We start from the raw sequence: 24,907 nt of genomic DNA, 5'->3' as shown, positions 1-24,907 counted from the left end.
TCTGAAACTCGTCAGTCTATTCTTGTTCTGAGAAATAAGAAATGCAAGAAATTGCCAAAAGCTGTGTACTACTCCCTTCACAGAACAGCACAAACTGGCCCTAACCAGAATAGAAAGAGTAGTGGAGGCCCCAGTCCACAACTGAGCAAGAGGACATGTACATTAATGTCTAGTTTGAGAAACAGAAGCCTCACAAGTCCTCAACTGGCAGCTTCATTAAATAGAACCCGCAAAACACCAGTCTCAGCGTCAACAGTGAAGAGGCGACTCCGGGATGCTGGCCTTCTATGCAAAGTTCCTCTGTCTAATGTCTGTGTTCTTTTGCCCATCTTAATGGCTTTTTCTTTGCAACTCTGCCTAGAAGGCCAGCATCCCGTAGTCGCCTCTTCACTGTTGACGTTGAGACTGCTGAGAGATGGTTTCTGATAATGGGCCTCTGTACGAATCTGCCGATTCTAGCTACAATAGTCATTTACAACATTAACAATGTCTACACTGTATTTCTATTTTAATGGACTTTTTTTGTTGCTTTTCTATCAAAAACAAGGACATTTCTATGTGACCCCAAACCTTTCAAAGGTAGTGTATTCTATCCAGGAATATTCAACACTGAAATCTATGGGTCATCTATGCATCTGTGGGTCTTTTCAGCTGACAACGATGAAAATGTATATTTGTCTTTAATGCCGGATTTGATCTAAATGTCAGAAGCTATCCAGGGGAATGGTTACTTTTTATGTTAAAGAGTGGAATGTTTTTTCTGCTGGTGCATCCTGAGGTAGCTCCTCTCTGATAACCTCTTCCCGCAGTGCGTACTGGCGAATGGCTTCGCTCCCGTGTGGACCTTCAAGTGCATCTTCAGCTGGTCCTGGCGGGAGAACCTCTTCTCACACTGCGTGCAGCTGTAGGGTTTCTCCCCTGTGTGGACCCTCTGGTGCCTCTTCAGGTGACCAGCCTGGGCGAAGCGCATGTGACACTGGGTACAGCTGAAGGGTTTCACCCCTGTGTGGACTCTCAGGTGCCTCTTCAGGCTGAAGGAGTGAGAGAAACTGGCCCGGCACAGGTGGCAGCCAAATTGTTTCTCCCCCGTGTGCACCCTCTGGTGGATCTCCACCTGTTGGGGAAAACTGAAGGCTTTCCCACAGAATGAACACAGGAAGCGCTTCTCTTTGGCGCTGCCACCTTTACTGATTCCGTCTTCACTACTGTCATTTGTCAATGGGCTTGTGTAGTCATTTAGTGTTGAGGCACTGGCATTGTCTGAGGTCTGGTTTAACATTAGGAGACTGTGAGGAGGACGAAGGCCAGGGAGTGTCTGTGTTATCGCAGGGTCCATGTTACAGTTGACAGATCCTATAGAAGACAGGCTGAAGGCAGCACCTGTTAGAGGGTTAACCTGAGGCGCCATCAGTCTTTCTGAATCACAATTATAGGAGCAGGATGGAGCATCGTAAGCGAAGTCTGTACTCTCCCGCCGCATATGTTCACTTTCCTGTCCCCGCAGACCAAATCTATGCTTCGCCCTGGTCTCAGCCAGTCTGTTGTCATGGAGACTAAGTTCAGATGTCGTTGTGTGTTCGACTATCTGTTTCTGGTTGTGGTTAACAGCGTTGTTCCCCAGCCCAGAGTTGAGGATGCTGTCCCATCCCCTGACCTCCACTATGTCACCTCTGGTCCAGGCCTGCTCGGTGATGTTGTTCGCTGGGCCCTTGGCTGCACCGGTCTGGGAATCCAAGATGGCCGCCCAGTCTGCTCTGTTAGTCTCCAGCCATCCACCTACATGAAGAGTTTAGAAAATAGACTTTACAAACATGGCAGGGAAGACTCTACATATGGAGTTTTTTTTGTAAATTACCTGTCAAATTCATACATGTAAACATAAGTTGTATTGATTTCATTAAAGAAGAAAAATCAATAGCCACTATTCCCGTTGGAAGATCTAATAGTGTATGTAGGCTATATGTGGGTTTTTCTAACCACTAGTGAGGATTTCCTACACTGGACAAGTTGTTACAGCTGTTGATAAGTCACTGATAATAATCGTCCCATTTCTTTTTCATATCATAACATTAAGATATAAAAGGGGGAACTTAGCTCTATATTCAATACAATTCACATCTTCCTTTAAAACCTGTTTAACCATTCTCATGGTGGGTGTCTTAATGGATTTGTCCAAAATCAGGTGACATAAAACATAACTTTTCTGTCCTTGCATTTATGGCTGTGTAAGTTGTTGTATCATATATTAAGCATTAATCAGTTCAATAATCCTTTAAACTTGAACCCTGTAAGAATCATTGATCTAGCTGTCTGACAGTTTTTTTGTACCGAGATCTCGGAAATGCAGTGCAACTACGTAACATTTCGTGTCTCCTTACACTGAGGATACAAAACATTAAGAACACTGCTCTTTCCATGACAGACTGACCAGGTGAATCCAGTTGAAAGAGCTATGATCCCTTATTAATGTCACTTGCTAAATCCACTTCAAATCAGTGTAGATGAAGGAGAGGAGACAGGTTAAACAATTAGTTTTAAACCAAGACAATTGGTGTGCCATTCACAGGGTGAATGGGCAAGTCCAAAGATTGAAGTGTCTTTGAACAGGGTATAGTAGTAGGTGCCAGGCGTAGGGCTGTGGCGGTCATGAAATTGTCAGCGGGTGATTGTCATGCAAATAACTGCCGGTGTCACGGTAATTGACCATTAATTAACAAACACCTTTAGCATCTCCTGGCTTCCACTGATCCATGTAATATAGACTACACCACAATCCATCCATTATTTATTTTACACAGGTCTAAAGAAACATGATATTAAGAAAATGTAGCCTATTTCAGAAGAACAGAATAGCCTATTCTGAGTTGTCCATACGTTAGGCACTGATCTGGCTATACCATATGGCTGTGGGTTACACTCGTTCATTTAGCAGAGAAGATTTGCTTAGAATTCCATGACATTATTTCATATAATTTAATAGTATGAAGAATACAATTGAACATAGCTGACTAAAATAAAGGATATTTTCCCCAAACGATTTGAGGGGCTATTCTGTGTTGAGCGCTTAACAAAGAAACAGGTCCTCCTATCTGCTAAAGTTAAGAGATATTTATGCAACTTTAGTTGTGATACAAAAATGAGGCTATACGTTTACATGTTTTATTCATTCTAGCTGCATGATGTGACTAATGACAATTTTAAAAAAGTTGCATGAAAGACATAAACTCTGCTCTGTTTCTTGCGCAGGCTGCACACACTTCATCGTCTCTCATTCACTATTTGACAAGCACTTGATAATATTATCACCCATCAGACTATTCTGAATTTAATATGGTTTACATTTGCCTACTAATATACAGTACCAGTCAAAAGTTTGGACATACCTACTTATTCAAGGGTTTTTCCTTTGTAGAATAATAGTGAAGGCATCAAAACTATGAAATAACACATATGAAATCATGTAATAGCCAAAGAAGTGTCAAAACAAATCTAAATATATTTTAGATTCTTCAAAGTTGCCACCCTTTGCCTTGATGACAGCTTTGCACACTCTTGGCATTCTCTCAACCAGCTTCACCTGGAATGCTTTACCAATAGTCTTGAAGGAGTTCCCGCATATGCTGAACACTTGTTGGCTGCTTTTCCTTCACATTGCGGTCCAACCCATGTCAAACCATCTCAATTGGGTTGAAGTCGGGTGATTGTGGAGGCCAGGTCATCTGATGCAGCACTCCATCACTCTCCTTCTTGGTCAAATAGCCCTTACACAGCCTGGAGGTGTGTTGAGTCATTGTCCTGTTGAAAAACAATTGATAGTCCCACTAAGCGCAAACCAGATGTGACGGCGTATCTTTGCAATTTGCTGTGGTAGCCATGCTGGTTAAGTGTGCCTTGAATTCTAAATAAATCATAGACAGTGTCACCAGCAATGCACCCCCACACATCCTCCACGGTGGGAACTACACATGCAGAGATCATCCATTCACCTACTGTGCATCTCACAAAGACACGGTGGTTGGAACCAAAAACCGTAAATTTGGACACATTAGACCAAAGGACAGATTTCCACTGGTCTAATGTCCATTGCTCGTGTTTCTTGGCCCAAGCAAGTCTCTTCTTATTATTGGTGTCCTTAAGTAGTGGTTTCTTTGCAGCAATTCGACCATGAAGGCCTGATTCACGCAGTCTCCTCTGAACAGCTGATGTTGAGATGTGTCTGTTACTTGAACTCTGTGAAGCATTTATTTGTGCTGGTAACTCGAATGAACTTATCATCTGCAGCAGAGGTAATTCTGGATCTTCCTTTCCTGTGACGGTCCTCATGAGAGCCAGTTTCATTATAGCGCTTAACGGTTTTTGTGACTGCACTAGAAGAAACTTTAAAAGATCTTGAAATTTTCCGGATTGACTGACCTTCATGTTTTAAAGTAATGATGGACTGTCGTTTCTCTTTGCTAATTTGAGCTGTTCTTGCCATAATATGGAATTTTAACAAATAGGGCTATCTTCTGTATACCACCCTTACCTTGTCACAACACAACTGATTGGCACAAATGCATTAAGAAGGAAAGAAATTACACAAATTAACTTTTAAAAAGGAACACCTGTTAATTGAAATGTATTCCAGGTGACTACCTCATGAAGCTGGTTGAGAGAATGCAAAGCTGTCATCAAGGCAAAGGGTGGCTACTTTGAAGAATCTCAAATATAAAATATATTTTGATTTGTTTAACACTTTTTTGGTTACTACATGATACCATATGTGTTATTTCAAAGTTTTGATGTCTTCACTATTATTCTACAATGCAGAAAATAGTAAAAATAAAGAAAAACCCTGGAATGAGTAGGTGTGTCCAAACTTGACTGGTACTGTATGTGTGGAATTATTTTGGATTTAGAATGCCTAATGAGCCTACTCCTGTCTATACAGAAATAAATTAAATAATTCAAAATAGGCTACTAAAGCATGATTTGGCCACAGAGCATCATTTGCTTAACTTTTGGATTGTTTTAAAATCGGTTTGCCTACAGTCGGAAGGAAAGGCAGCGAGTGCAATTTGGGCAGATTAATGTTGAGGCATATCTCAATATTTCAAAATACAATTGCGGGACAATATAGTTTGGAAAGCAAATGCTTATTGCTGTAAAGAGAAGACAATGAAAATACAAAATCTGTCTTTTAGTTATCAAAATTATCAACTTAATTGAACAAACAACAGTATAGCCAGTATATCTTATTGGCACCAACGGATAGCATTAGCATTATCCCCAGGGAGTGAGCACTGCGCATATTCACCATCATTGTTGGGTCAGTGCTACTTAAAAGTTTGTTTTTGGACAATAACTTCCTCCTTTGTGTCTCCCCTTCCCGTAGGCCTATTATATGAACAATTATTTAATTTTTGATCTGTTTGTCAGTATCAGCAGAATAGCGTACCTTGTAATTTGTCGAATTAAAAAGATTATGTTAATGTCCAGTCATATAAAGTGTAGTAGAATTGCATAAAATATGTTTATAAAAGGCCACTTTCCTGTGCAAAGAAAGAAACGTATCTGATATAGCCTATAGTCTAGACCTACTCTACACTATACCAGCTCAGTCATGCATTGAGCAGTCTTTTTTTTTCAAACAGTGATTGAGTTATATTGTTCGCCTAAATTATGACTATCCAATCTACTCACCACATAACGAAGACTAGGCTCTCTCACATAAGTCTGCAAATGCGATGATGCATGGATTGCATTTTTATGGTGAAAATTTGATTCCCCAAACTTGACACACACACCGCCTATGTATGCCAGGTAGGCTACACTGGTTGTAAAGAGGATTAATGTGCTTAACTTTAAGAATTTAGCAATAAATCTAGCAGCACAAGAAAGCTGGGATCCTCTTTTGAATAGTGGACAGTCAAAACTCTGTTTTCACACGCGATTGCGCAATGACTGGACCTACCGGACCAGGCCCAAATCCACGTCATTCACATGAAGAAAAGACTGAGATACAGGGGGGGCGCAGATCCAGGTGCCTTGTGAGAATTCGGCCGGGAGTGGTTAACCGCCTCTACCATCCGCTCTATTGGCCAATGTGCAATCACTGGAGAATAAACTCGATGAACTCCGTTTGAGACTATCCTACCAATGGGACATTAAAAACTGTAATATGTTTCACTGAGTCGTGGCTGAATGACGACACGGATAATATACAGTTGGCTGGGTTTTCTGTGCATCGGCAGGACAGAACAGTTACACCCGGTAAGACGAGGGTTGATGGTGTGTGTCTATTTTTCAATAACATCTGGTGCACAACGTCTAATATTAAGGAAGTCTCAAAGTATTGCTCACCTGAGGTAGAGTACCTCATTATAAACTGTAGACCACACTATCTACCAAGAGTTTTCATCTATATTTTTTGTAGCCGTCTATTTACAACCACAAACCGATTATGACATACTCTCAATGCAAACAATAAAATGCTCATCCAGAAGTGGCGCTCCTAGTGGCCGGGGACTTTATTGCAGGGAAACTTACATCCGATTTACCTCATTTCAACCAGCATGTGCAACCAGAGGACACAGAGATGCATACAAAACTCTCCCTCGCCCTCCATTTGACAAACTTTACCATAATTCTATCCTCAAGCAAAAACTAAAGCATTAAGTACCAGTGACTTGCTCAAAAGAAAGTGGTCAGATGACGCAGAAGACGCTACAGGACAGTTTTGCTAGCACGGACTGGAACATGTTCCGGGATTTATCCAATGGCATTGAGGAGTATACCACCTCAGTCACCCGCTTCATCAATAAGTGCGTCAACGACGTCGCCCCCACAGTGACTGTACGTACATATCCCAACCAGAAGCCATGGATTACAGGCAACATCCACACTGAGCTAAAGGCTAGAGCTGCCGCTTTCAAAGAGTTGGACACTAATACGGATGATTTTCTTAGAAGAAATTCCGCTATGCCCTCAGAGGAACCATCAAACAGGCAAAGCGTCAATACAGGACTAAGATTGAATCCTACTACACCGGCTCTGACGCTCGTCGGATGTGGCAGGGCTTAAAAACTATTATGGGCAACAAAGGTAAACCCAGTCGCCAGCTGCCCAGTGACGCAAGCCTACCAGACGGGCTTAACCAGTTGAGTCTATGGGGGCGCTATTTCATTATTGGATAAAAAAATGTGCCTGTTTTAAGCGCAATATTTTGTCATGAAAAGATGCTCGACTATGCATATAATTGACAGCTTTGGAAAGAAAACAGTCTGACGTTTCCAAAACTGCAAAGATATTATCTGTGAGTGCCACAGAACTCATGCTACAGGCGAAACCAAGATGAAACTTCAAACAGGAAATTAGCAGAATTTCTGAAGCTCTGTTTTCCATTGTCTCCTTATATGGCTGTGAATGCACCACGAACGAGCCTGCCCTTTCTGTCGTTTCTTCAAGATGTCTGCAGCATTGTGACGTATTTGTAGGCATATCATTGGAAGATTGGCCATAAGAGACTACATTTTCCAGGGGTCCGCCCGGTGTCCTTTGTCTAAATTGGTGCGTAATCTTTAGGTGCGGGCATTTTCTCCTGTGATTCAGGAGAGAAAGCACACTTCCACGGACGATATATCATCGAAGAGATATGTGAAAAACACCTTGAGGATTGGTTCTAAACAACGTTTGCCATGTTTCAGTCGATATTATGGAGTTAATTTGGAAAAAAGTTCAGCGTTTTGATGACTGGATTTTCTGTTTTTTTTGGTAGCCAAACGTGACGCACCAAACGGAGCGATTTCTCCTAAACAAATAATCTTTCAGGAAAAACTGAACATTTGCTATCTAACAGAGTCTCCTCATTGAAAACATCTGAAGTTCTTCAAAGGTAAATTATTTTATTTGAATGCTTTTCTGGTTTTTGTGAAAATGTTGCCTGCTGAATGCTAACGCTAAATGCTACGCTAGCTAGCTACTGTTACACAAATGATTGTTTTCCTATGGTTGAGAAGCATATTTTGAAAATCTGAGATGACAGTGTTGTTAACAAAAGGCTAAGCTTGAGAGCTAGCATATTTATTTCATTTCATTTGCGATGTTCATGAATAGTTAATTTTGCGTTATGGTAATAAGCTTGAGGCTGTATTCACGATCCCGGATCCGGGATGGCTAAGTGCTAGAGGTTAATGCATTTTATGCTTGCTTCCAGGCTAGCAGCACTGAAGCATGCATGAAAGCACCAGCTGTTCCGGACGACTGTGTAATCATGCTCTCTCTGTAGCCATTGTGAGTAAGACCTTTAAACAGGTCAACATTCACAAGGCCAGACGGATTACCAGGACATGTACTCGAAGCATCCGTGGACCTACTGGCAAGTGTCTTCACTGACATTTTCAACCTCTCCCTGACCGAGTCTGTAATACCTACGTTTCAAAGAGACCACCATAGTCCCTGTGCCCAAGAAAGTGAAGGTAACCTGCCTAAATGACTCACATCGGTAGCCATGAAGTGCTTTGAAAGGCTGGTCATGGCTCACATAAACAACATCATCCTGGGAAACCCTAGACCCACTCTAATTCGCATACCGCTCCAACAGATGACGCAATCTCAATTGCACTCCACACTGCCCTTTCCCACCTGGAAAAAAGGAACACCTATGTGAGAATGCTGTTCATTCACTACAGCTCAGAGTTCAAAACATAGTGCCCACAAAGCACAGGACCCTGGGACTAAACACCTCCCTGGACTTTGACAGGCAGCCCCCAGGTGGTAAGGGTAGGTAGGCAACAACACATCTGCCACACTGATCCTCAACACGGGGGCCCCTAAGCGGCGCATGCTTAGTTCCGTCCTGTACTCCCTGTTCACCCATGACTGCGTGGCCAAGCACGACTCCAACACCATCATTAAGTTTGCTGATGACACAACAGTGGTAGGCCTGATCACCGACAACGATGAGACAGCCTATAAGGAGGAGGTCAGAGACCTGGCAGTATGGTGCTAGGACAACAACCTCTCCTTCAACGTGAGCAAGACAAAGGAGTTGATCGTGGACTACAGGAAAAGGAGGGCCGAACTCACCCCCATTCACATAGACGGGGCTGTAATGGAGTGGGTCGAGAGTGTCCACATCACCAACGAACTATCATGGTCCAAACACACCAAGACAGTCGTGAAGAGGGCACGACAACCCCTTTTCACCTTCAGGAGACAAAAGATTTGGCATTGGTCCCCAGATCCTCAAAACGTTCTACAGCTGCACCATCGAGAGCATGTTTGACAAATAAATGTAGTAGGCCTAGAAAGCTGATGAGATCCTCTTTTTCAAAGAGGCCATCAAAACCCTTGATTTTTGATTGCATTTACATTGACGTCAGAGTGATTAGAGCAGGGCTATCCAACCCTGTTCCTGGAGAGCTACTGTCCTGTGGGTTTTCACTCCAACCTTGTTCCTGGAGAGCTACCGTCCTGTGGGTTTTCACTCCAACCCTGTTCCTGGAGAGCTACCGTCCTGTGGGTTTTCACTCCAATCCAATCTACCACACCTGATTCTAATAATTAGCTGGTTGATAAACAGATTAGTTAAAACTGGGGTTGGAATGAAAACCTACAGGACAGTAGCTCTCCAGGAACAAAGTTTTATACACTCAGTGTATGTTACGTGGTGAAAACCGTTTAAGGGCACACAAATTCCACAAAATATATGCGATCGCAAAATCGAATGCTTCCAACCGAAATGAGTCACCTTAACTTGATACATAAAACCTAAATCAATACTGTCATTCTTCAATAATAATAATACATAATACTTGTTGGATGCGCATTGTGTCGAGTTTAATTACGCTGTGATATTTTCACACATTATCATCAGAACATTTCTTCCTGGATCAGATGAATGACAGTCAAGTGAGGAAGAGCGGTTGTAAAGTGCAGTAAAAAAGGTGTTCGCGAAGAATGTCTCATTTCTTACACCTGTGAAGACAGTTGTGCCTGGATCCAGTTTGGATCCACTATCCTTACCAGATTGATGTTGATCATAAGTTATTTTCTGCTCGATTTACAGAAGGTTCTTGTTAGATTTAACAGAGAAAGCATCAAGGTAATGAGTTCATGTTTTCATATGTGTTTGTGCCTCGGATTCGACACCGAGTCTACTGTGCGCAATTGATAAACTATTGCGCAACACCCAAGCTATTCCAATGAATTATTCTGGATATAATGACAACAAATTACATAGCCTAGTGGGCTTCAACATGATATGATCTAATGACAAATACATTGTAGTTTCCATGTTACGCCTGCAATATTATTAAGCCCTATATGTACAGTTGTATAAATTAGACAATTGTATAACATTGAGGTCCTTGAAAATTACAATTAAGTGCTTGAAAATATCCCTGAACGTCCTTGAATTTGACTTCCCAATGTCTGTTCTGAACCCTGCTTAAATTATGTATAATCCTTGGCCTATTTTGTTGTATAAGTGGAGTTATGGACCAATTTACATATATTCCTCTAAGTACACATGTGGAACTGCGTTAAAATATTTGTTTTATTTTGATTCAAACCATTTAAAAATGTTGATCCTAATATTACACATTGGCCCCATTATTTATAAAAATGTGTATGTATCCCTTACCTTGCTCCCCCATCTTTAGTCCACTCAGCAGGTCAATGTTCTCTGGTCCATCTTCTATTGTCTCCTCTTTGACCAGCAGCAGATCAGGCTTCCCATCCTCCATGTCTACTGACTGTAAGAGATACAGGGTGAGAGGATGTTGGATAAAGAAATCTGATATGAGTACCCTGCTATAGAGCATCTTCTGATTGGGTAATGAGGGATTGCTATGAGTACTATGCAAACATGTTAGTTGATATGATTACTTACACGCTTTAATAATTGTATAATTAAAATGCATGGTCAAGACCTGGGCCCGTATCTACAAAGCGTCAAATAGTAAGAGTGCTGATCGAGTTTCAGATCCCCACCTGTCTATATAGTCTTATTCATTATTATCTAAATGGGAAAACTGATCCTAGATCAGCAATCCTACTCTGAGAGACTTTGTGGATACGGGCCCTGACCTAATACCATTCAGACAGTAGTTCATTGTCAGCTCACCTCAGTGAGACTGTGTGTGGTCTTGTGCTGCTCAGCTGGTTCCTCTGTGGGTTGTGGAGGAGGTGTAGTCTGGTTTTCCTCCATGACCATGGTCCCCTCAGGGTTCCCCAGACCCTCCTCACACCCCTCCTCCTTCCCCAGCAGCACCTCTGGACCCTCCTCCTGGAAGAGACACTCCATCAGGTATGTACAAACAGATAATGAACACACTTTCAACATGGAGTGTTTACCCATCCCCACTATGTTTGAGTCCTATACTGTAGTCACATAATGAATTCACATTTGTTAAACCCACCATGGTGAACATAAATATGATGTTGGTGGTAAAAACAAGTTAGCTATGATAAGTCAAAAGTCATCAGACTACAATATTTTGACTTGTACAGTAGGTGTTTGTTAGTGTGTGGGTATATTTATTAAGTGTATATTGGTTATAAATCCTTGTCGGGTATATGCAGAATAGGGTGAGATCAGATGTGATATTAAAAGAGTCTCTGTAGCTATGTTTCCATCCAATTGGTGACACATTTTCAATGCGAATATTCTAAAATCAAAAACAATATGCACATTTTCCCACCAGAGATGCGTTTCCATCAAATTTACTTGTGGATGAAAGGCTGTGTGATGACGTAGTGCACATAATACATTCTACAGTTAAATTCCATGTACCGAATAAATGTGGGTTAAATGGGTTTCCATCACATTTTTAACTCTATTGATGTTTTTCTCAAAAAAAAGAATGTAGCGGGTGTCCCCACTCTGGTATTGGCAGTGCGCTCTAGCCAATAGCGCTATCTGCACACTGTTGGCTAGAGCGCACGTATAGCCTACATGATGAGATTATTATTATGGACATAAGAGCGAGATTGTTTGTATTTATCAAACGGCAGCCAAGCATCGATCATCATGTCACCAGAATAAGACCCTCGATATTTATCGGAAAGGACCATCTAGCTCGTCACCATGCGCTTTTACCACCCTGTGAAATTCATCATTATTCATTTCATATTTAGCCTAATAAACTGTTTTCCTGTTTTTTCGTAGTGGGAGAACCACAAAACATAAAAGTGTTTCCACCAACATTTCTCACATAACTCATTTTAGCAGACACAAAAATATCCCACCTTGTCTAGTGTACTTCGTTTCGTCAACATTTGGAATGTTTACCGGAAATGTTTCTGTTTCCATCAGGCCAGTCATTACATTTTCTATCCGATATGTATTTTTCTCACATAAAAAGGTTGGATGGAAAACTGGTTAAATACAGTCTTAGAATGAAAAGTCTCATTTTATGTTTATTAAACATAAACAAGTGTTAAATAAACCATATGAAAACATCATATAGCCTACACAGTACAAACACAATATGTGACAGACTTCTTAGGCTTATATATCACACAATGTCTGGATGCAATATTCTACCCAGGAATTTTCTACACTGAAATCTGTTACTCTCGTTATTCCAAATGCATCTGCGGATCTTCTCTACTGACAATGAAAATTCAACTCTGTCTTTAATACAGGGTTTGATCTAAACGTCAGAATCTATCGAGTGGAATAGTTACTTTCTATGTTATAGAGTGGAATGATTTTTCTGCTGGTGTATCCTGAGGTATCTCCTCTCTGAGAACCTCTTCCCGCAGTGTGTACAGGCGAATGGCCTCTCTCCCGTGTGGACTTTCAGGTGCATCTTCAGGTGGTCCTGGCGGGAGAACCTCTTCTCACACTGCGTACAGCTGTAGGGTTTCTCCCCTGTGTGGACCCTCTGGTGCTTTTTCAGGTCGCCAGCCTGGGCAAAGCGCATATGACACTGGGTACAATTAAAGGGTTTCACCCCTGTGTGGACCCTCTGGTGGATCTCCACTTTTTTGGGGCAGCTGAAGCCTTTGTTACAGAACATGCAGAGAAACCGTTTCTCTTTACTATTGCCTGATGTGGCTCCTCCTTCCTGAGCCTGGGCTCTAGCTGTGTCGTTTGAGTTCAATACCTGATTGAAAAGGACGTGGCCGTGTGAATCGGAAGGCCCCATCGACATGGACACTGGGTCGCGATCCCTGAGCGTGTGTAAAGTGGAGAGGGTAGGGACATTTGGATTTGTCTCTAAGCTTCCCCTGTAATCTAAGAAAGATGTGCCCTGTGAGTGTCCATCTCCTAGGTGACTATCTGCATTCCATGTGGGAGGAGCGTCACCCTCCACTTTCACAGTCACCTCATCTATCACTATAACCTCACCTTTCTCATCTAGGCACCCTTCAGAGTATACACTACTACTGTACTGGTTCCAGTCCCCTCTAGACAGATCAGTCTGTGTCTCTAAACCCAAGGGCATGTTGCTAGAGTCCATCTCTGTAGCGTAAGAACAAGACGGATCATCACCGCCAGTGTCTAACACGTCACCATCACCATAGGAATTAACCGTCCTCTGGCTCTGGAGAAATACTGGTAAGTACTCTGAACCGGGAGCAGGACAGCCCAGTTTCCCCAGCCTCTCTGGGTCAGATCCTGTGTGTAAGAGTCTGTGTGTTACAGTTAATGTCTTGGTGTCTGTCTGTGACTTGAGGACGACGTTCGGCGTTCCACTGACCTCCGTGATACTGCGCTGGGTTCTGGGCTGCGCTGGGGCAGTGGTGGGGACCTCCGTGATTACAGGGGGCACTCCGGTCTGGATGTCTCTGCTGCGCCATAGGTCATCCTTTCCATCAGACCTCTCCTGCTTAACCCCAGGACCTGCAGACTCTGCATCTGCAGACTGACACAAGAAGAGAGGAGGTTATTACTGGTACATGAGTTTAACTGGATAACAACGTTGTCGGGAAGTCTCACAAGCTCCCATGTGGCATATAAATAAGGGTGTTCATGAATAGCTGAGGGGTTGCCATTCTGAAATAAACGGGTCACATTTGATGTAATTTTGATCTAATACTATTACACTAACCTCTATCACGATAACGTGCTGGGTTGAGGTTCCACTCCCCTCATCAACAGTGATTGGTTGGTCATCACTCCATGTAGTGTGTCCTGCTGGCTTCACAAAGCTCTTGTGGCCTCGAGTGAGATGTCCTTCACCTGCGAGAGTAAATAGGGGGGAAAAAGAGGTGTTTAGGTTATGGACTGTCAATGCTCAACTATATACTGTACACTATTGACACATCTAGAATTGGCAAGGATGTAAAGTAACATTTAACATATCTTCTTCATATACTATTGATAGATCTATTTATTATAATCCATGCCTCATATTGTATTCAATTAGTAAATCATAGGAAATGCATTATTAAACATGAATCTGGTTAGAATATGATAGTGTATTTGTGCAAGATAGCTAAGTAATCAGGGGATTTATTGCATACTATCCAAAAACTGACCATGATCCAACTCTAGTTAACCACATGTGTAGCATGGGAACGGGGCGTCAGACACTGAGCTATATATGAAAGGCAACAGGCCGCGCACCTCGGCCTTCTGCAAAATGTACCTCTTGCCAATCCTCTGTAACGGTCGAGGATCTTGACACTACTGGGACGACTGGCGAGGACGCGCTCTCGTGCCACCTTCAGTTCCAGTAGTTGTAGTTTCCTTCGCAATCCCCTGTTTTCTTTTTGGCCTTGAGAAATTTCTAAACGAAACACTGCATAGTCGTCGTCTACGAGTTTACAGATCTCTGCCACGGCGGCGTTCGCTAGCACCTCCATGATGGAGGCTATCTGAGTGTGAAAAACCATACAGTTAGCCATTGTTAGCAGCTAACTAGCATTACCTAGAAAACATATATCAACCAAGTCCTCTCTCCAACGCGAATTAAATACTACGTGGGGTAAGTATGTGATGCTGTGCAGTTAAATTAGTCATATTTTGAGTTCCATGGTGTTAATAAACGTCTAAATAAAACCGTGAACGTGGAAATTGTTCTTGGTCGTTTACTTCCGTTTACATGGATGGGCGGCGTCATAGTTCAAAGGGTATGCGCTGGTGACGCTCATGAAACCAGTTCGCTTGCACGTTTTCTACGTTGCGGAAGGGTTTGTACTGAACAACACGTTTCCCCAAAACTTTATTGTATGTTCTTGAACACACTTTTTTTTTGCTCCCGTTTGGTGGTTGTATCAAGGTGTGCCTTGAAGCAATAAGAGAGGTACGGTATTGAAATGGCAGTGGCCATGCTGACAGTGTTCATCAACCCACCCTCACACGATTAAATTCATACAATGTTACTTGAAAAAAAACTGGGACATCATATAAACTGGGACAGCTTAACCCTTAGATACCCAGACCCAGTTTTTCTTGCAAAAAAAAAATCATGAGTGATAGGAATGTTCAAGGAAACACCAAATAACATATTTCTGTGGGGTTTGGTTTACATTACTTAATCTCCGATGTTACATATACAGTGGGGCAAAAAAGTATTTAGTCAGCCACCAATTGTGCAAGTTCTCCCACTTAAAAAGATGAGGCCTGTAATTTTCCTCATAGGTACACTTCAACTATGACAGACAAAATGAGTTAAAAAATCCAGAAAATCACATTGTAGGATTTTTTATGAATTTATTAGCAAATTATGGTGGAAAATAAGTATTTGGTCACCTACAAATAAGCAAGATTTCTGGCTCTCACAGACCTGTAACTTCTTTAAGAGGCTCCTCTGTCCTCCACTCGATACCTGTATTAATGGCACCTGTTTGGACTTGTTATCAGTATAAAAGACACCTGTCCACAACCTCAAACAGTCACACTCCAAACTCCACTATGGCCAAGACCAAAGAGCTGTCAAAGGACACCAGAAACAAAATTGTAGACCTGCACCAGGCTGGGAAGACTGAATATGCAATAGGTAAGCAGCTTGGTTTGAATAAATCAACTGTGGGAGCAAATATTAGGAAATGGAAGACATACAAGACCACTGATAATCTCCCTCGATCTGGGGCTCCACGCAATATCTCACCCCGTGGGGTCAAAATGATCACAAGAACGGTGAGCAAAAATCCCAGAACCACACGGGGGGACCACCCCCCTGGTGAGACAAAACCGCGACTCGACAGTGAAGAGCACTTTTTGCCAGTCCTGTCTGGTCCAGCGACGGTGGGTTTGTGCCCATAGGCGACGTTGTTGCCGGTGATGTCTGTTGAGGTCCTGCCTTACAATAGGCCTACAAGCCCTCAGTCCAGCCTCTCTCAGCCTATTGCGGTCAGTCTGAGCACTGATGGAGGGATTGTGCATTCCTGGTGTAACTCGGGCAGTTGTTACTGCTATCCTGTACCTGTCCCACAGGTGTGATGTTCGGATGTACCGATCCTGTACAGGTGTGTTACAAGTGGTCTGCAACTGCGAGGACGATCAACTGTCCGTCCTGTCTCCCTGTAGCACTGTCTTGGGCATCTCACAGTACGAACATTGCAATGTATTGCCCTGGCCGCATCTGCAGTCCTCATGCCTCCTTGCAGCATGCCTAAGACACGTTCACGCAGATGAGCAGGGACCCTGGGCATCTTTCTTTTGGTGTTTTTCAGAGTCAGTAGAAAGGCCTCTTTAGTGTCCTACGTTTTCATAACTGTGACCTTAATTACCTACCGTCTGTAAGCTGTTATTGTCTTTACGACCGTTCCACAGATGGATGTTCATTAATTATTTATGGTTCATTGAACAAGCATGGGAAAGTTGGATGTTCATTAATTATTTATGGTTCATTGAACAAGCATGGGAAAGTGTTTAAACCTTTTACAATGAATATCTGTGAAGTTATTTGGATTTTTACGAATTATCTTTGAAAGACAGGGTCCTGAAAAAGGGACGTTTCTTTTTTAGTTTGCACTTGAAGGGCCTTTCCTTGGTGTGAACGGCCTCTTCACATACTTCTCCTCAGAGAAGCGCTTCCCACACGTATGGCTTGTCTGTCCTAATACTTGGCCTCCCACGTTATGATGTGGTAGAAGCAGGAGCCAGTCTTTGAGCTCCCTCGAACTCTAGCCATTGTTATTGGGATTGTGTGATGGGAATTTTTCTTCTGCTTTTATCCAACCCCCTGATTTACACACATACATACAAACACACATTAGGTTGTAGAGGCTGGAGCAGAGAGCAGCTGCAGTGCACCGTCCAATGAGCAGTTTAGGGGGTTAAGTTCCTTGTTCAAGGGAACATCAGTGGTAGGTGGTACTTGAGATATTGATACCAGCAACCCTCCGGTTGCCGGCTCACTCCCCGCCAGATGTGCTCTGTGTGGTTCGGTCCCGGTTCTGACTCGGGAAGGAAGAGTGATGGCTTCTGATCCATGGTCGTGATCCGGAGCAAGTCTTTTTGACCAGCGATCTCAGGAGGTCCACTCTCTCACCAGTAACACTGGATATCAGCAGGTCTTCATGGACTGCAGACTGAAAACAAAGATTTTGCAGAAAAGCATAAGGGTTTATTACATTTGCGTTTTAGTCATTTAGCAGATGTTCTGCTTCAGAACAACATACAGAAGCGACTAGGGTTAAGTGCCTTGCTCATGGGCACATCAACAGGTTTTTCCACCTAGTCATGCTCGGGTATTCAAACCAGCGACCTTTCGGTTAATGGCCCAACGCTCTTAACCACTAGGATACCTGACAAAAACTATTCGCTGTACACACAGAAACATTACATGTTAATCACAGTCATGCCCATGTCTGACAGTGTGATTCAAGTACCTAACAATATGAAGCCATTGGAGTTTATTATAAAAAACAGCAATATGTGTTTTCAAGAATTATTACATACAAACACGTTTGGTACATTTCATGTAGGCCTTACAATAGAACGAAAACAAGACGCAAAAAATCAGGCAATGTTGTAGAATAACTTTGGTTGTTTAATCATGTAATCAGCGCTTAATTTGTAAATCGGGAGGTGCCAGAACAAAAAATATGCACGAGAGGTGGATGACCTGGGGAGCTCGGAGTTACCAGAACGCATTAAACACTAACTGGGGGAAGTATGTGATGTTGTTCAGTTAAATTAGTCATATTTTGAGTTCCAGGGTGTTAATAAAAGTCTAAATAACAATAAAAACACTAACGTGGAAATAGTTATTTGTCACTGTTCACTTCCATTTACACAATGGGTGTGGTTCAATGAAAAAGGTACTCGCGCTGTTCTTGGAAATAAGATACTGCTTATTATAATACAATTCAAATCTCCTATGATCACTGTCTTTAAAGCTGAGAGAAGACTTGCTTGGAAAGCACAGTGTGTTAGCAACTCTCATAAAAACAGGTATTTACAATCCAATTTCAAATAGCAAGTTAACAAAAGGTTACTGATGGGTATGTGGTTAATTACCCTCTTACCCCAAGACACTAGACATGATAACTATAATAATTAAACTAAAGAATAGTTCACAGACATCCCCTGCGTACATCTCAAGCCACACTGCTACGATTTCTCCCCGTTGTGGACACTCCTATGTCTGATAAGGCTAGTCAGGAAGGAGAAGCTCTTGTAACATAGTTTGCACTTGAAGGGCTTGTCCTTGGTGTGAACGGCCTGGTGCCTCTTCACATAGTTCGCATGAGCGAAGCGCTTCTGACAGGTGGGGCAGGCGTACGTTTTGCCGGCGTCTGTCCTAACGCTTGGCCTCACACGTTGTGACCCAATGACACCAGAGGTAGAAGCAGGAGACACCACCCTCAGGTGGTTAGTCTTTGAGCTCCCACCTTGACCTCTAGCCATTGTTTGGGTGTTGTTGGGATTGTGTGCTGTGCTACAGGCTAGGTACCGCTCGTGGTGAACGCCCATCCTGACCCTGTCTATATTCGTGGGGTAACCATGAGGTAACTGAGGAAGGCTAGAGCCAGGCTTCCTATGAACCCAGTCACCAGGCATTAGGCGAGATCCTGAAGAGGAAGACAGACTTCCTGTTAGACTCCCACCAGGGGCATCTCCCACTACTCTCTGTGAAGGCTGAAGCCCTGGGTGACCTGCTCTGTCCATCATGGATACTGTGGTGTTTGTATCATAGGAACAGGAGGGTCTATCTCTATCAGCCCCAGGCCCTGCTTCATCCCTGCACTGAGACTGTGAAGAGAAGGGTCTGGGCTGCAGACTGGATCCCTGACTAGAGCCTCTGTCTCTCTGATGACCACCAGGACTGTTGTTGTTCAGTCCACCTGTCCACTGGTTGTGTTCTATGTAGTGGTTGTGGTGGAGTCTCTGTCCCCCGCGGTTGGGTCCTGGTTCCGACTCGGAAAGGAAGAGTGACGGCTCTTGATCCAGGGTCCTGATCCGGGACCAGGATTTGTGACCAGCAGCTTCAGAGGTCCAGTCTCTCCCGCCAGCAACACCGTGTATCAGTTGGTCTTCATGGACTGCAGACTGCAAATAAAGATTGTACAGAAAACATCAAGGTTTATATAAGAAACTCTTTGCTGTACAAACAGAAACATATTATAAAATGTTAACCACAGTCAAGCCAATCTATAACATTGTGATTCAAGTACCTAACTATATGGCGGCACTGCAATTTATTATATAAAAAACAATGCTCTATACAGTGCATTTGGAACGTATTCAGAACCCTTAACTTTTTCCACATTTTGTTACATTACAGCCTTATTCTAAAATGTATGAAGTTTTTTTTCTTCCTCAATCTCACACAAACCCCATTATGACAAAGCAAAAACAGTTATAAAAAGACATAACTGAAATATCACCCTTTACTCAGTACTTAGTTGAAGCACCTTTGGCAGCGATTACAGCCTCGAGTCTTCTTGGATATGATGCTTCAAGCTTGGCACACCTATATTTGGGAGTTTCTCCCATTCTTCTCTGCAGATCCTCTCACACTCTGTCAGACTGGATGGGGAGCGTCGTTGCACAGATATTCTCAGGTCTCTCCAGAGATGTTCAATCGGGATCAAGTACGGGCTCTGGCTGGGTCACTCAAGGACATTCAGAGACTAATCAGGAAGGAGAAGCTCTTGTAACATAATTTGCACTTGAAGGGCATCTCCTTGGTGTGAACGGCCTGGTGCCTCTTCACATAGTACGCTTCAGCGAAGCGTTTCTGACAGGTGGGGCAGGCGTACATGTGAACGAAGCAACTCCTGCGTTGTCTTGGCTGTGTGCTTAGTGTCATTGTCATGTTGGAAGGTGAACCTTCGCCCCAGTCTAAGGTCCTGAGCGCCCTGGAGCAGGATTTCATCAAGGATCTCTGTGTACTTTGCTCCGTTCGTCTTTCCCTCGATCCTGACTACTCTCCCATTCCCTGCCACTGAAAAACATTCCCACCGCATGATGTTGCCACCACCATGCTTCACCGTAGGGATGGTGATAGATTTCCGCAAGACATGACACTTGGCATTCAGGCCAAAGAGTTCAATCTTGGTTTCATCAGACCAGAGAATCTTGTTTCTCATTGTCTGAGAGTCCTTTAGGTGCCTTTTGGCAAACGCCAAGCGGGCTGTCATGTGCCTTTTACTGAGGAGCGGCTTCCGTTTGGCCACTCTACTATAACGGCCTGATTGGTGGAGTGCTGCAGAGATAGCTGTCCTTCTGGAAGGTTCTCCCATCTCCACAGATGAACTCTGGAGCTCTCTGAGTGACCATTGGGTTCTTGGTCACCTCCCTGACCAAGGCCCTTCTCCACCGATTTCTCAGTTTGGCCAGGCGGCCAGCTCTAGGAAGAGTCTTGGTGGTTCCAAACTTCTTCCATTTAAGAATGATAGAGGCCACTGTGTTCTTGGGGACAATTCCTTCGACCTCATGGCTTGGTTCTTGCACTGACATGCACTGTCAACTGTGGGACCTTATATAGACAGGCATGTGCCTTTCCAAATCATGTCCAGTCAATTGAATTTACCACATGTGGACTCCAGTCAAGTTGTAGAAACAGCTCAAGGATGATCAATGGAAACAGGATGCACCTGAGCTCAATTTCGAGACTAATAGCAAAGGGTCTGAATACTTATGTAAATAAGGTCATTTTTGGAATATATTTTTTTGTAAATGTGCAAATATGACTAGGGGTATTGTGTGTAGATTGATAAAGGAAAAAAAAGACTTAATCAATTTTAGAATAAGGCTGTAACGTAACAAAATGTGGAAAAAGTCTGAATACTTTCTGAATGCACTGTATGTGTTGATTCAAGAAAGAAGTATAATGTTTTGGTTCGACTGAGATGAGAGAAACTAAAATTTTAAAAAAAAATACAAATCAGTCAGCACACAGTCGATTTAGTCTTTAATTTCAACAAAACGGTCATACACTTACATACGGGACTTACACACAGCTTCACTACTTCATAAATAATTTTTTAGAATACTTTGGAAAAGTTCAACATTACATACACCTTCATGTCAAGTAAACATGAACTAAGGCACTATCTTTATCTCACTATAAAGCACCAGCATCAACCTAAAGGGACATAGTTGTCACTTCATCAGTGAAGCATTTTTACAGACACAATCACACCAACCATCACCTTATCATTCTAATTCTTTCCTCAGTTCACCTCATCCAGTTCCCTACAACATTCAAAACCAACAGAATTAACTACCAACAAACTATACTGACCAAAAATATTTAAAAAAATGTAAAGTGTTGGTCCCGTGTTTCATGTGCTGAAATAAAATATCCCGGAAATGTTCCATATGCACAAAAAGCTTATTTTTCTTAAATGTTGTGCACAAATTTGTCTAAATCCCTGTCAGTGAGCATTCCTCATTTGCCAACATAATCCACCTGACAGGTGTAGCATATCAAGAAGCTGATTAAACAGCATGATCATTACACAGGTGCACCTTTTGCTGGGGACAATAAAGGCCACTCTAAAATGTGCAGTTTTGTCTCAACACAAAGCCACAGATATCTCAAGTTTTGAGGAAGAGCGTACAATTGGCATGCTGAGTGCAGGAATGTACACCAGAGCTGTTACCAGAGAACTGAATGTTAATTTCTCTACCATAAGCCGCTTCCAATGTTGTTTTACAGAATTTGGGTGTATCCAACTGGCCTTAACCACAGACCACGTGTAACCCTTCACCTGCAGGATCAGCTGAGACCAGCCACCCGGACAGCTGATGAAACGGAGTATTTCTGTCTGTAATAAAGCCCTTTTGAGGGGATAAACTCATTCTTATTGGCTGGGCCTGGCTCCCCAGAGGATTGGCTTGGCTCACCAGTGGGGTAAACCCACCCATGGCTGCACCCTTGCCCAGTCATGTGAATCGATAGATTAGGGCCTGATGAATTCATTTCGATTGACTGATTTCCTTATATAAATTGTAACTCACCCAATTGTTGGGTTTTATATTTTTATTTTTTACATTTTGTTCAGTATAACTAGTACTACATTACATTTCACTATACATGGGCCATGTGAATTTTCTGCTGGTGTATCCTGAGGTAGCTCCTCTCTGAGAACACAGGGAAACGGCTTCTCTCCTGCGTAGCTCTTCAGGTGCACCTTCAGCTGGTGCTGGTGGGAGAACCTCTTCTCACACTGTGGGCAATTTAATTTCTCCCCTAGGTGGACCCTCTTCAGGTTGGAATAGTCAGAGAAACTGGCCCGGCACAGGTGGCAGCTGAACAATTAATCCCCCGTGTGCATCCTCTGGTGGATCTCCACCTGTTTGGGGAAACTGAAAGCTTTCCCACAAAATGAAAACGCGAAGCGCTTCTCTTTGGCGCCATCACTTTTACTTATTCCATCTCTACTACTGTCATTTGTCAATGGGCTTGTGTAGCCATTTAGTGTTGAGGCATTGGCACTGTCTGAGGTCTGGATTAACATAAGGAGAGTGTGAGGAGGACGGAGGCCAGGGAGTGTCTGTGTTGTCACAGGGTCCATGTTCCAGTTGATAGATCCTATAGAAGGCAGGCTGAAGGCAGCACCTGTTAGGTGGTTAACCTGAGGCGTCATCAGTCTCTCTGAATCACAACTATAGTAGCAGGACGGAGCATCGATAGCCGAGTCTGTGTCTGTTCTCTCCAGCTGCATACGGACACCTCCCCACCCTCGCAGACAAAATCTATTCCTAGCCCTGGTCTCAGCCAGTCTGTCGTCATGGAGACTAAGTTTGAATGTTGATTTGTATTCAAATTTTTGTTTCTGGTTGTGGTTAACAGTGTTGTTCCCCAGCCCAGAGTTGAGGACACAGTCCCATCCACTGACCTCCATTATGTCACCTCTCGTCCTGGCCTGCTCAGTGATGTTGTCCCCCGGGCTCTTGCCTGCACACGTCTGGGTCTGGGAATCCAAGATGGCTTCCCAGTCTCCTCTGTTAGCTTCCAGCCAACCACCTGCAGGAAGAGGTTACTGTCCAGACTTAACAAACATGGATTTTTAATGTGTTATTTGCCTGGTGATGTCTGACTTATGTTGATATACACTGAGTGTACAAAACATTAGGAACACCTTCCTAATATTGAGTGGCACCCCCATTTCCCTTCAGATCAGCCACAATTCGTTGGGGTATGGACTCTACAAAGTGTTGAAAGCGTTCCACAGGCCCACGTTGACGCCAATGCTTTCCACAGTTGTGTTAAGTTGGCTAGATGTCCTGTGGGTGGTAGACCATTCTTGATACACTCAGGAAACTGTTGAGCGTGAAAAACACAGCAGCGTTGCAGTTCTTGACACACTCAAACCGGTGCGCCTGGCACCTACTACCATAATCCGTTCAAAGGCACTTCAATATTTTGTCTTACCCACCCTCTGATTGGCACATATACACAATCCATGTCTCAATTGTCGCAAGGCTTAAAGATCCTTCTTTAATCTGTCTCCTCCCTTTGTCTACATGGATTAAAGTGGATTTAACAGGTGACATCAATAAGTGATCATAGCTTTCACCTGGTCAGTCTATATCATGGATAGAGCAGGTGTTCCTAATGTTTTGTACAGTCAGTGTACATCTTTTTTTGTGTGTATTTTATACAAATTGTATTGATATTGTTTAATAAATAATTACAAAAATAATAGCCAGGTGCATCCCTATTCCCATTGAAGATTATTACAGTATGTAGGCTATATGTATTTCTCTCTTACTTTGCTCCCCCATCTTTAGTCCACTCATCAAATCAATGCTCTCTGATCCATCTTCTATTGCCTCCTCTTTGACCAGCAGCAGATCAGGCTTCCCATCCTCCATGTCTACTGACTGTAAGAGATACAGAGTGAGAGGATGTTGGATCAAGAAATCTGATATGAGCACCCTGCTATGGAGCATCTTCTGATTGGGCAATGAGGGACTGCTATGAGTACTATGCAAACATGTTAATTAATTTGATTACGTGACACTCTTTAAAGGGATAGTTAATGATACGGGCAATTATCTACTTCCCCAGAGTCAGATTAAATTGTGGATACAATTTTTTCGTCTCTGGGTCCAGTGTGCAGGAAGTTAGAGGCAATTTTGCGAGCCAGCGCAAACCAGCTTAGCGCAAAGACTGGAAGTCTTCAGGTACAGCTAGCATGTAACTTTAAAGAGTGTGAAGTAATCAAATTAAACTAATAATTCAAAGGCATCGTCCTACAATTACAACAAAATTAATCAAGACCTGGTGCCCCGAGTCTCAGAGTACGAGTGCTAATCTAGGACCTTTCCAAATAGAAAAGGCAAAACTGCTCCTAGATCAGCAAACCTACTCTGACACATTTTGTGGATATGGGTCCTGACCTAATACCATTCAGACAGTAGTTTCCATATGCTCACCTCAGTGAGACTGTGTGTGGTCCTGTGCTGCTCAGATGGTTCCTCTGTGGGTTCAAGAGGTGAAGTCTGGTTGTCCTCCATGACCATGGTCCCCTCAGGGTTCCCCAGACCCTCCTCATATCCCTCCTC

The 24,907-nt window shown here is 43.0% G+C and overlaps 2 protein-coding genes across 8 annotated transcripts in view; one reads left to right on the top strand and one right to left on the bottom strand.

Moving 5' to 3' along the window:
- The window catches only part of LOC110534627 (zinc finger and SCAN domain-containing protein 22-like), a 231,841-nt gene that overhangs the window by 61,384 nt on the left and 145,550 nt on the right, over positions 1-24,907 (top strand). The window lies entirely within an intron of this gene.
- LOC110534616 (oocyte zinc finger protein XlCOF7.1-like) overlaps positions 500-24,907 on the bottom strand; it is a 1,104,347-nt gene continuing 1,079,939 nt past the window's right edge. Inside the window, exons 3-6 of one of the 4 annotated variants that reach the window (XM_036934448.1) lie at positions 13,692-13,856; positions 11,108-11,269; positions 10,625-10,736; positions 500-1,776 (exon numbers count right to left, since the gene is read on the bottom strand). In XM_036934448.1, coding sequence (XP_036790343.1) covers positions 740-1,776; positions 10,625-10,736; positions 11,108-11,269; positions 13,692-13,856 — 1,476 coding nt within the window. In that variant the 3' untranslated portion in view covers positions 500-739. Of the gene's footprint in view, positions 1,777-10,624; positions 10,737-11,107; positions 11,270-13,691; positions 13,857-17,915; positions 19,436-23,235; positions 23,364-24,111; positions 24,224-24,778; positions 24,893-24,907 lie in introns of those variants that run through there. The other 3 variants (XM_036934450.1, XM_036934454.1, XM_036934446.1) reach the window with 3 other exon arrangements.

The sequence above is a fragment of the Oncorhynchus mykiss genome, chromosome 10 (assembly GCF_013265735.2).
Source record: "Oncorhynchus mykiss isolate Arlee chromosome 10, USDA_OmykA_1.1, whole genome shotgun sequence".
Taxonomy (NCBI): domain Eukaryota; kingdom Metazoa; phylum Chordata; class Actinopteri; order Salmoniformes; family Salmonidae; genus Oncorhynchus; species Oncorhynchus mykiss.
This window is presented reverse-complemented; position numbering and strand designations above follow the sequence as displayed.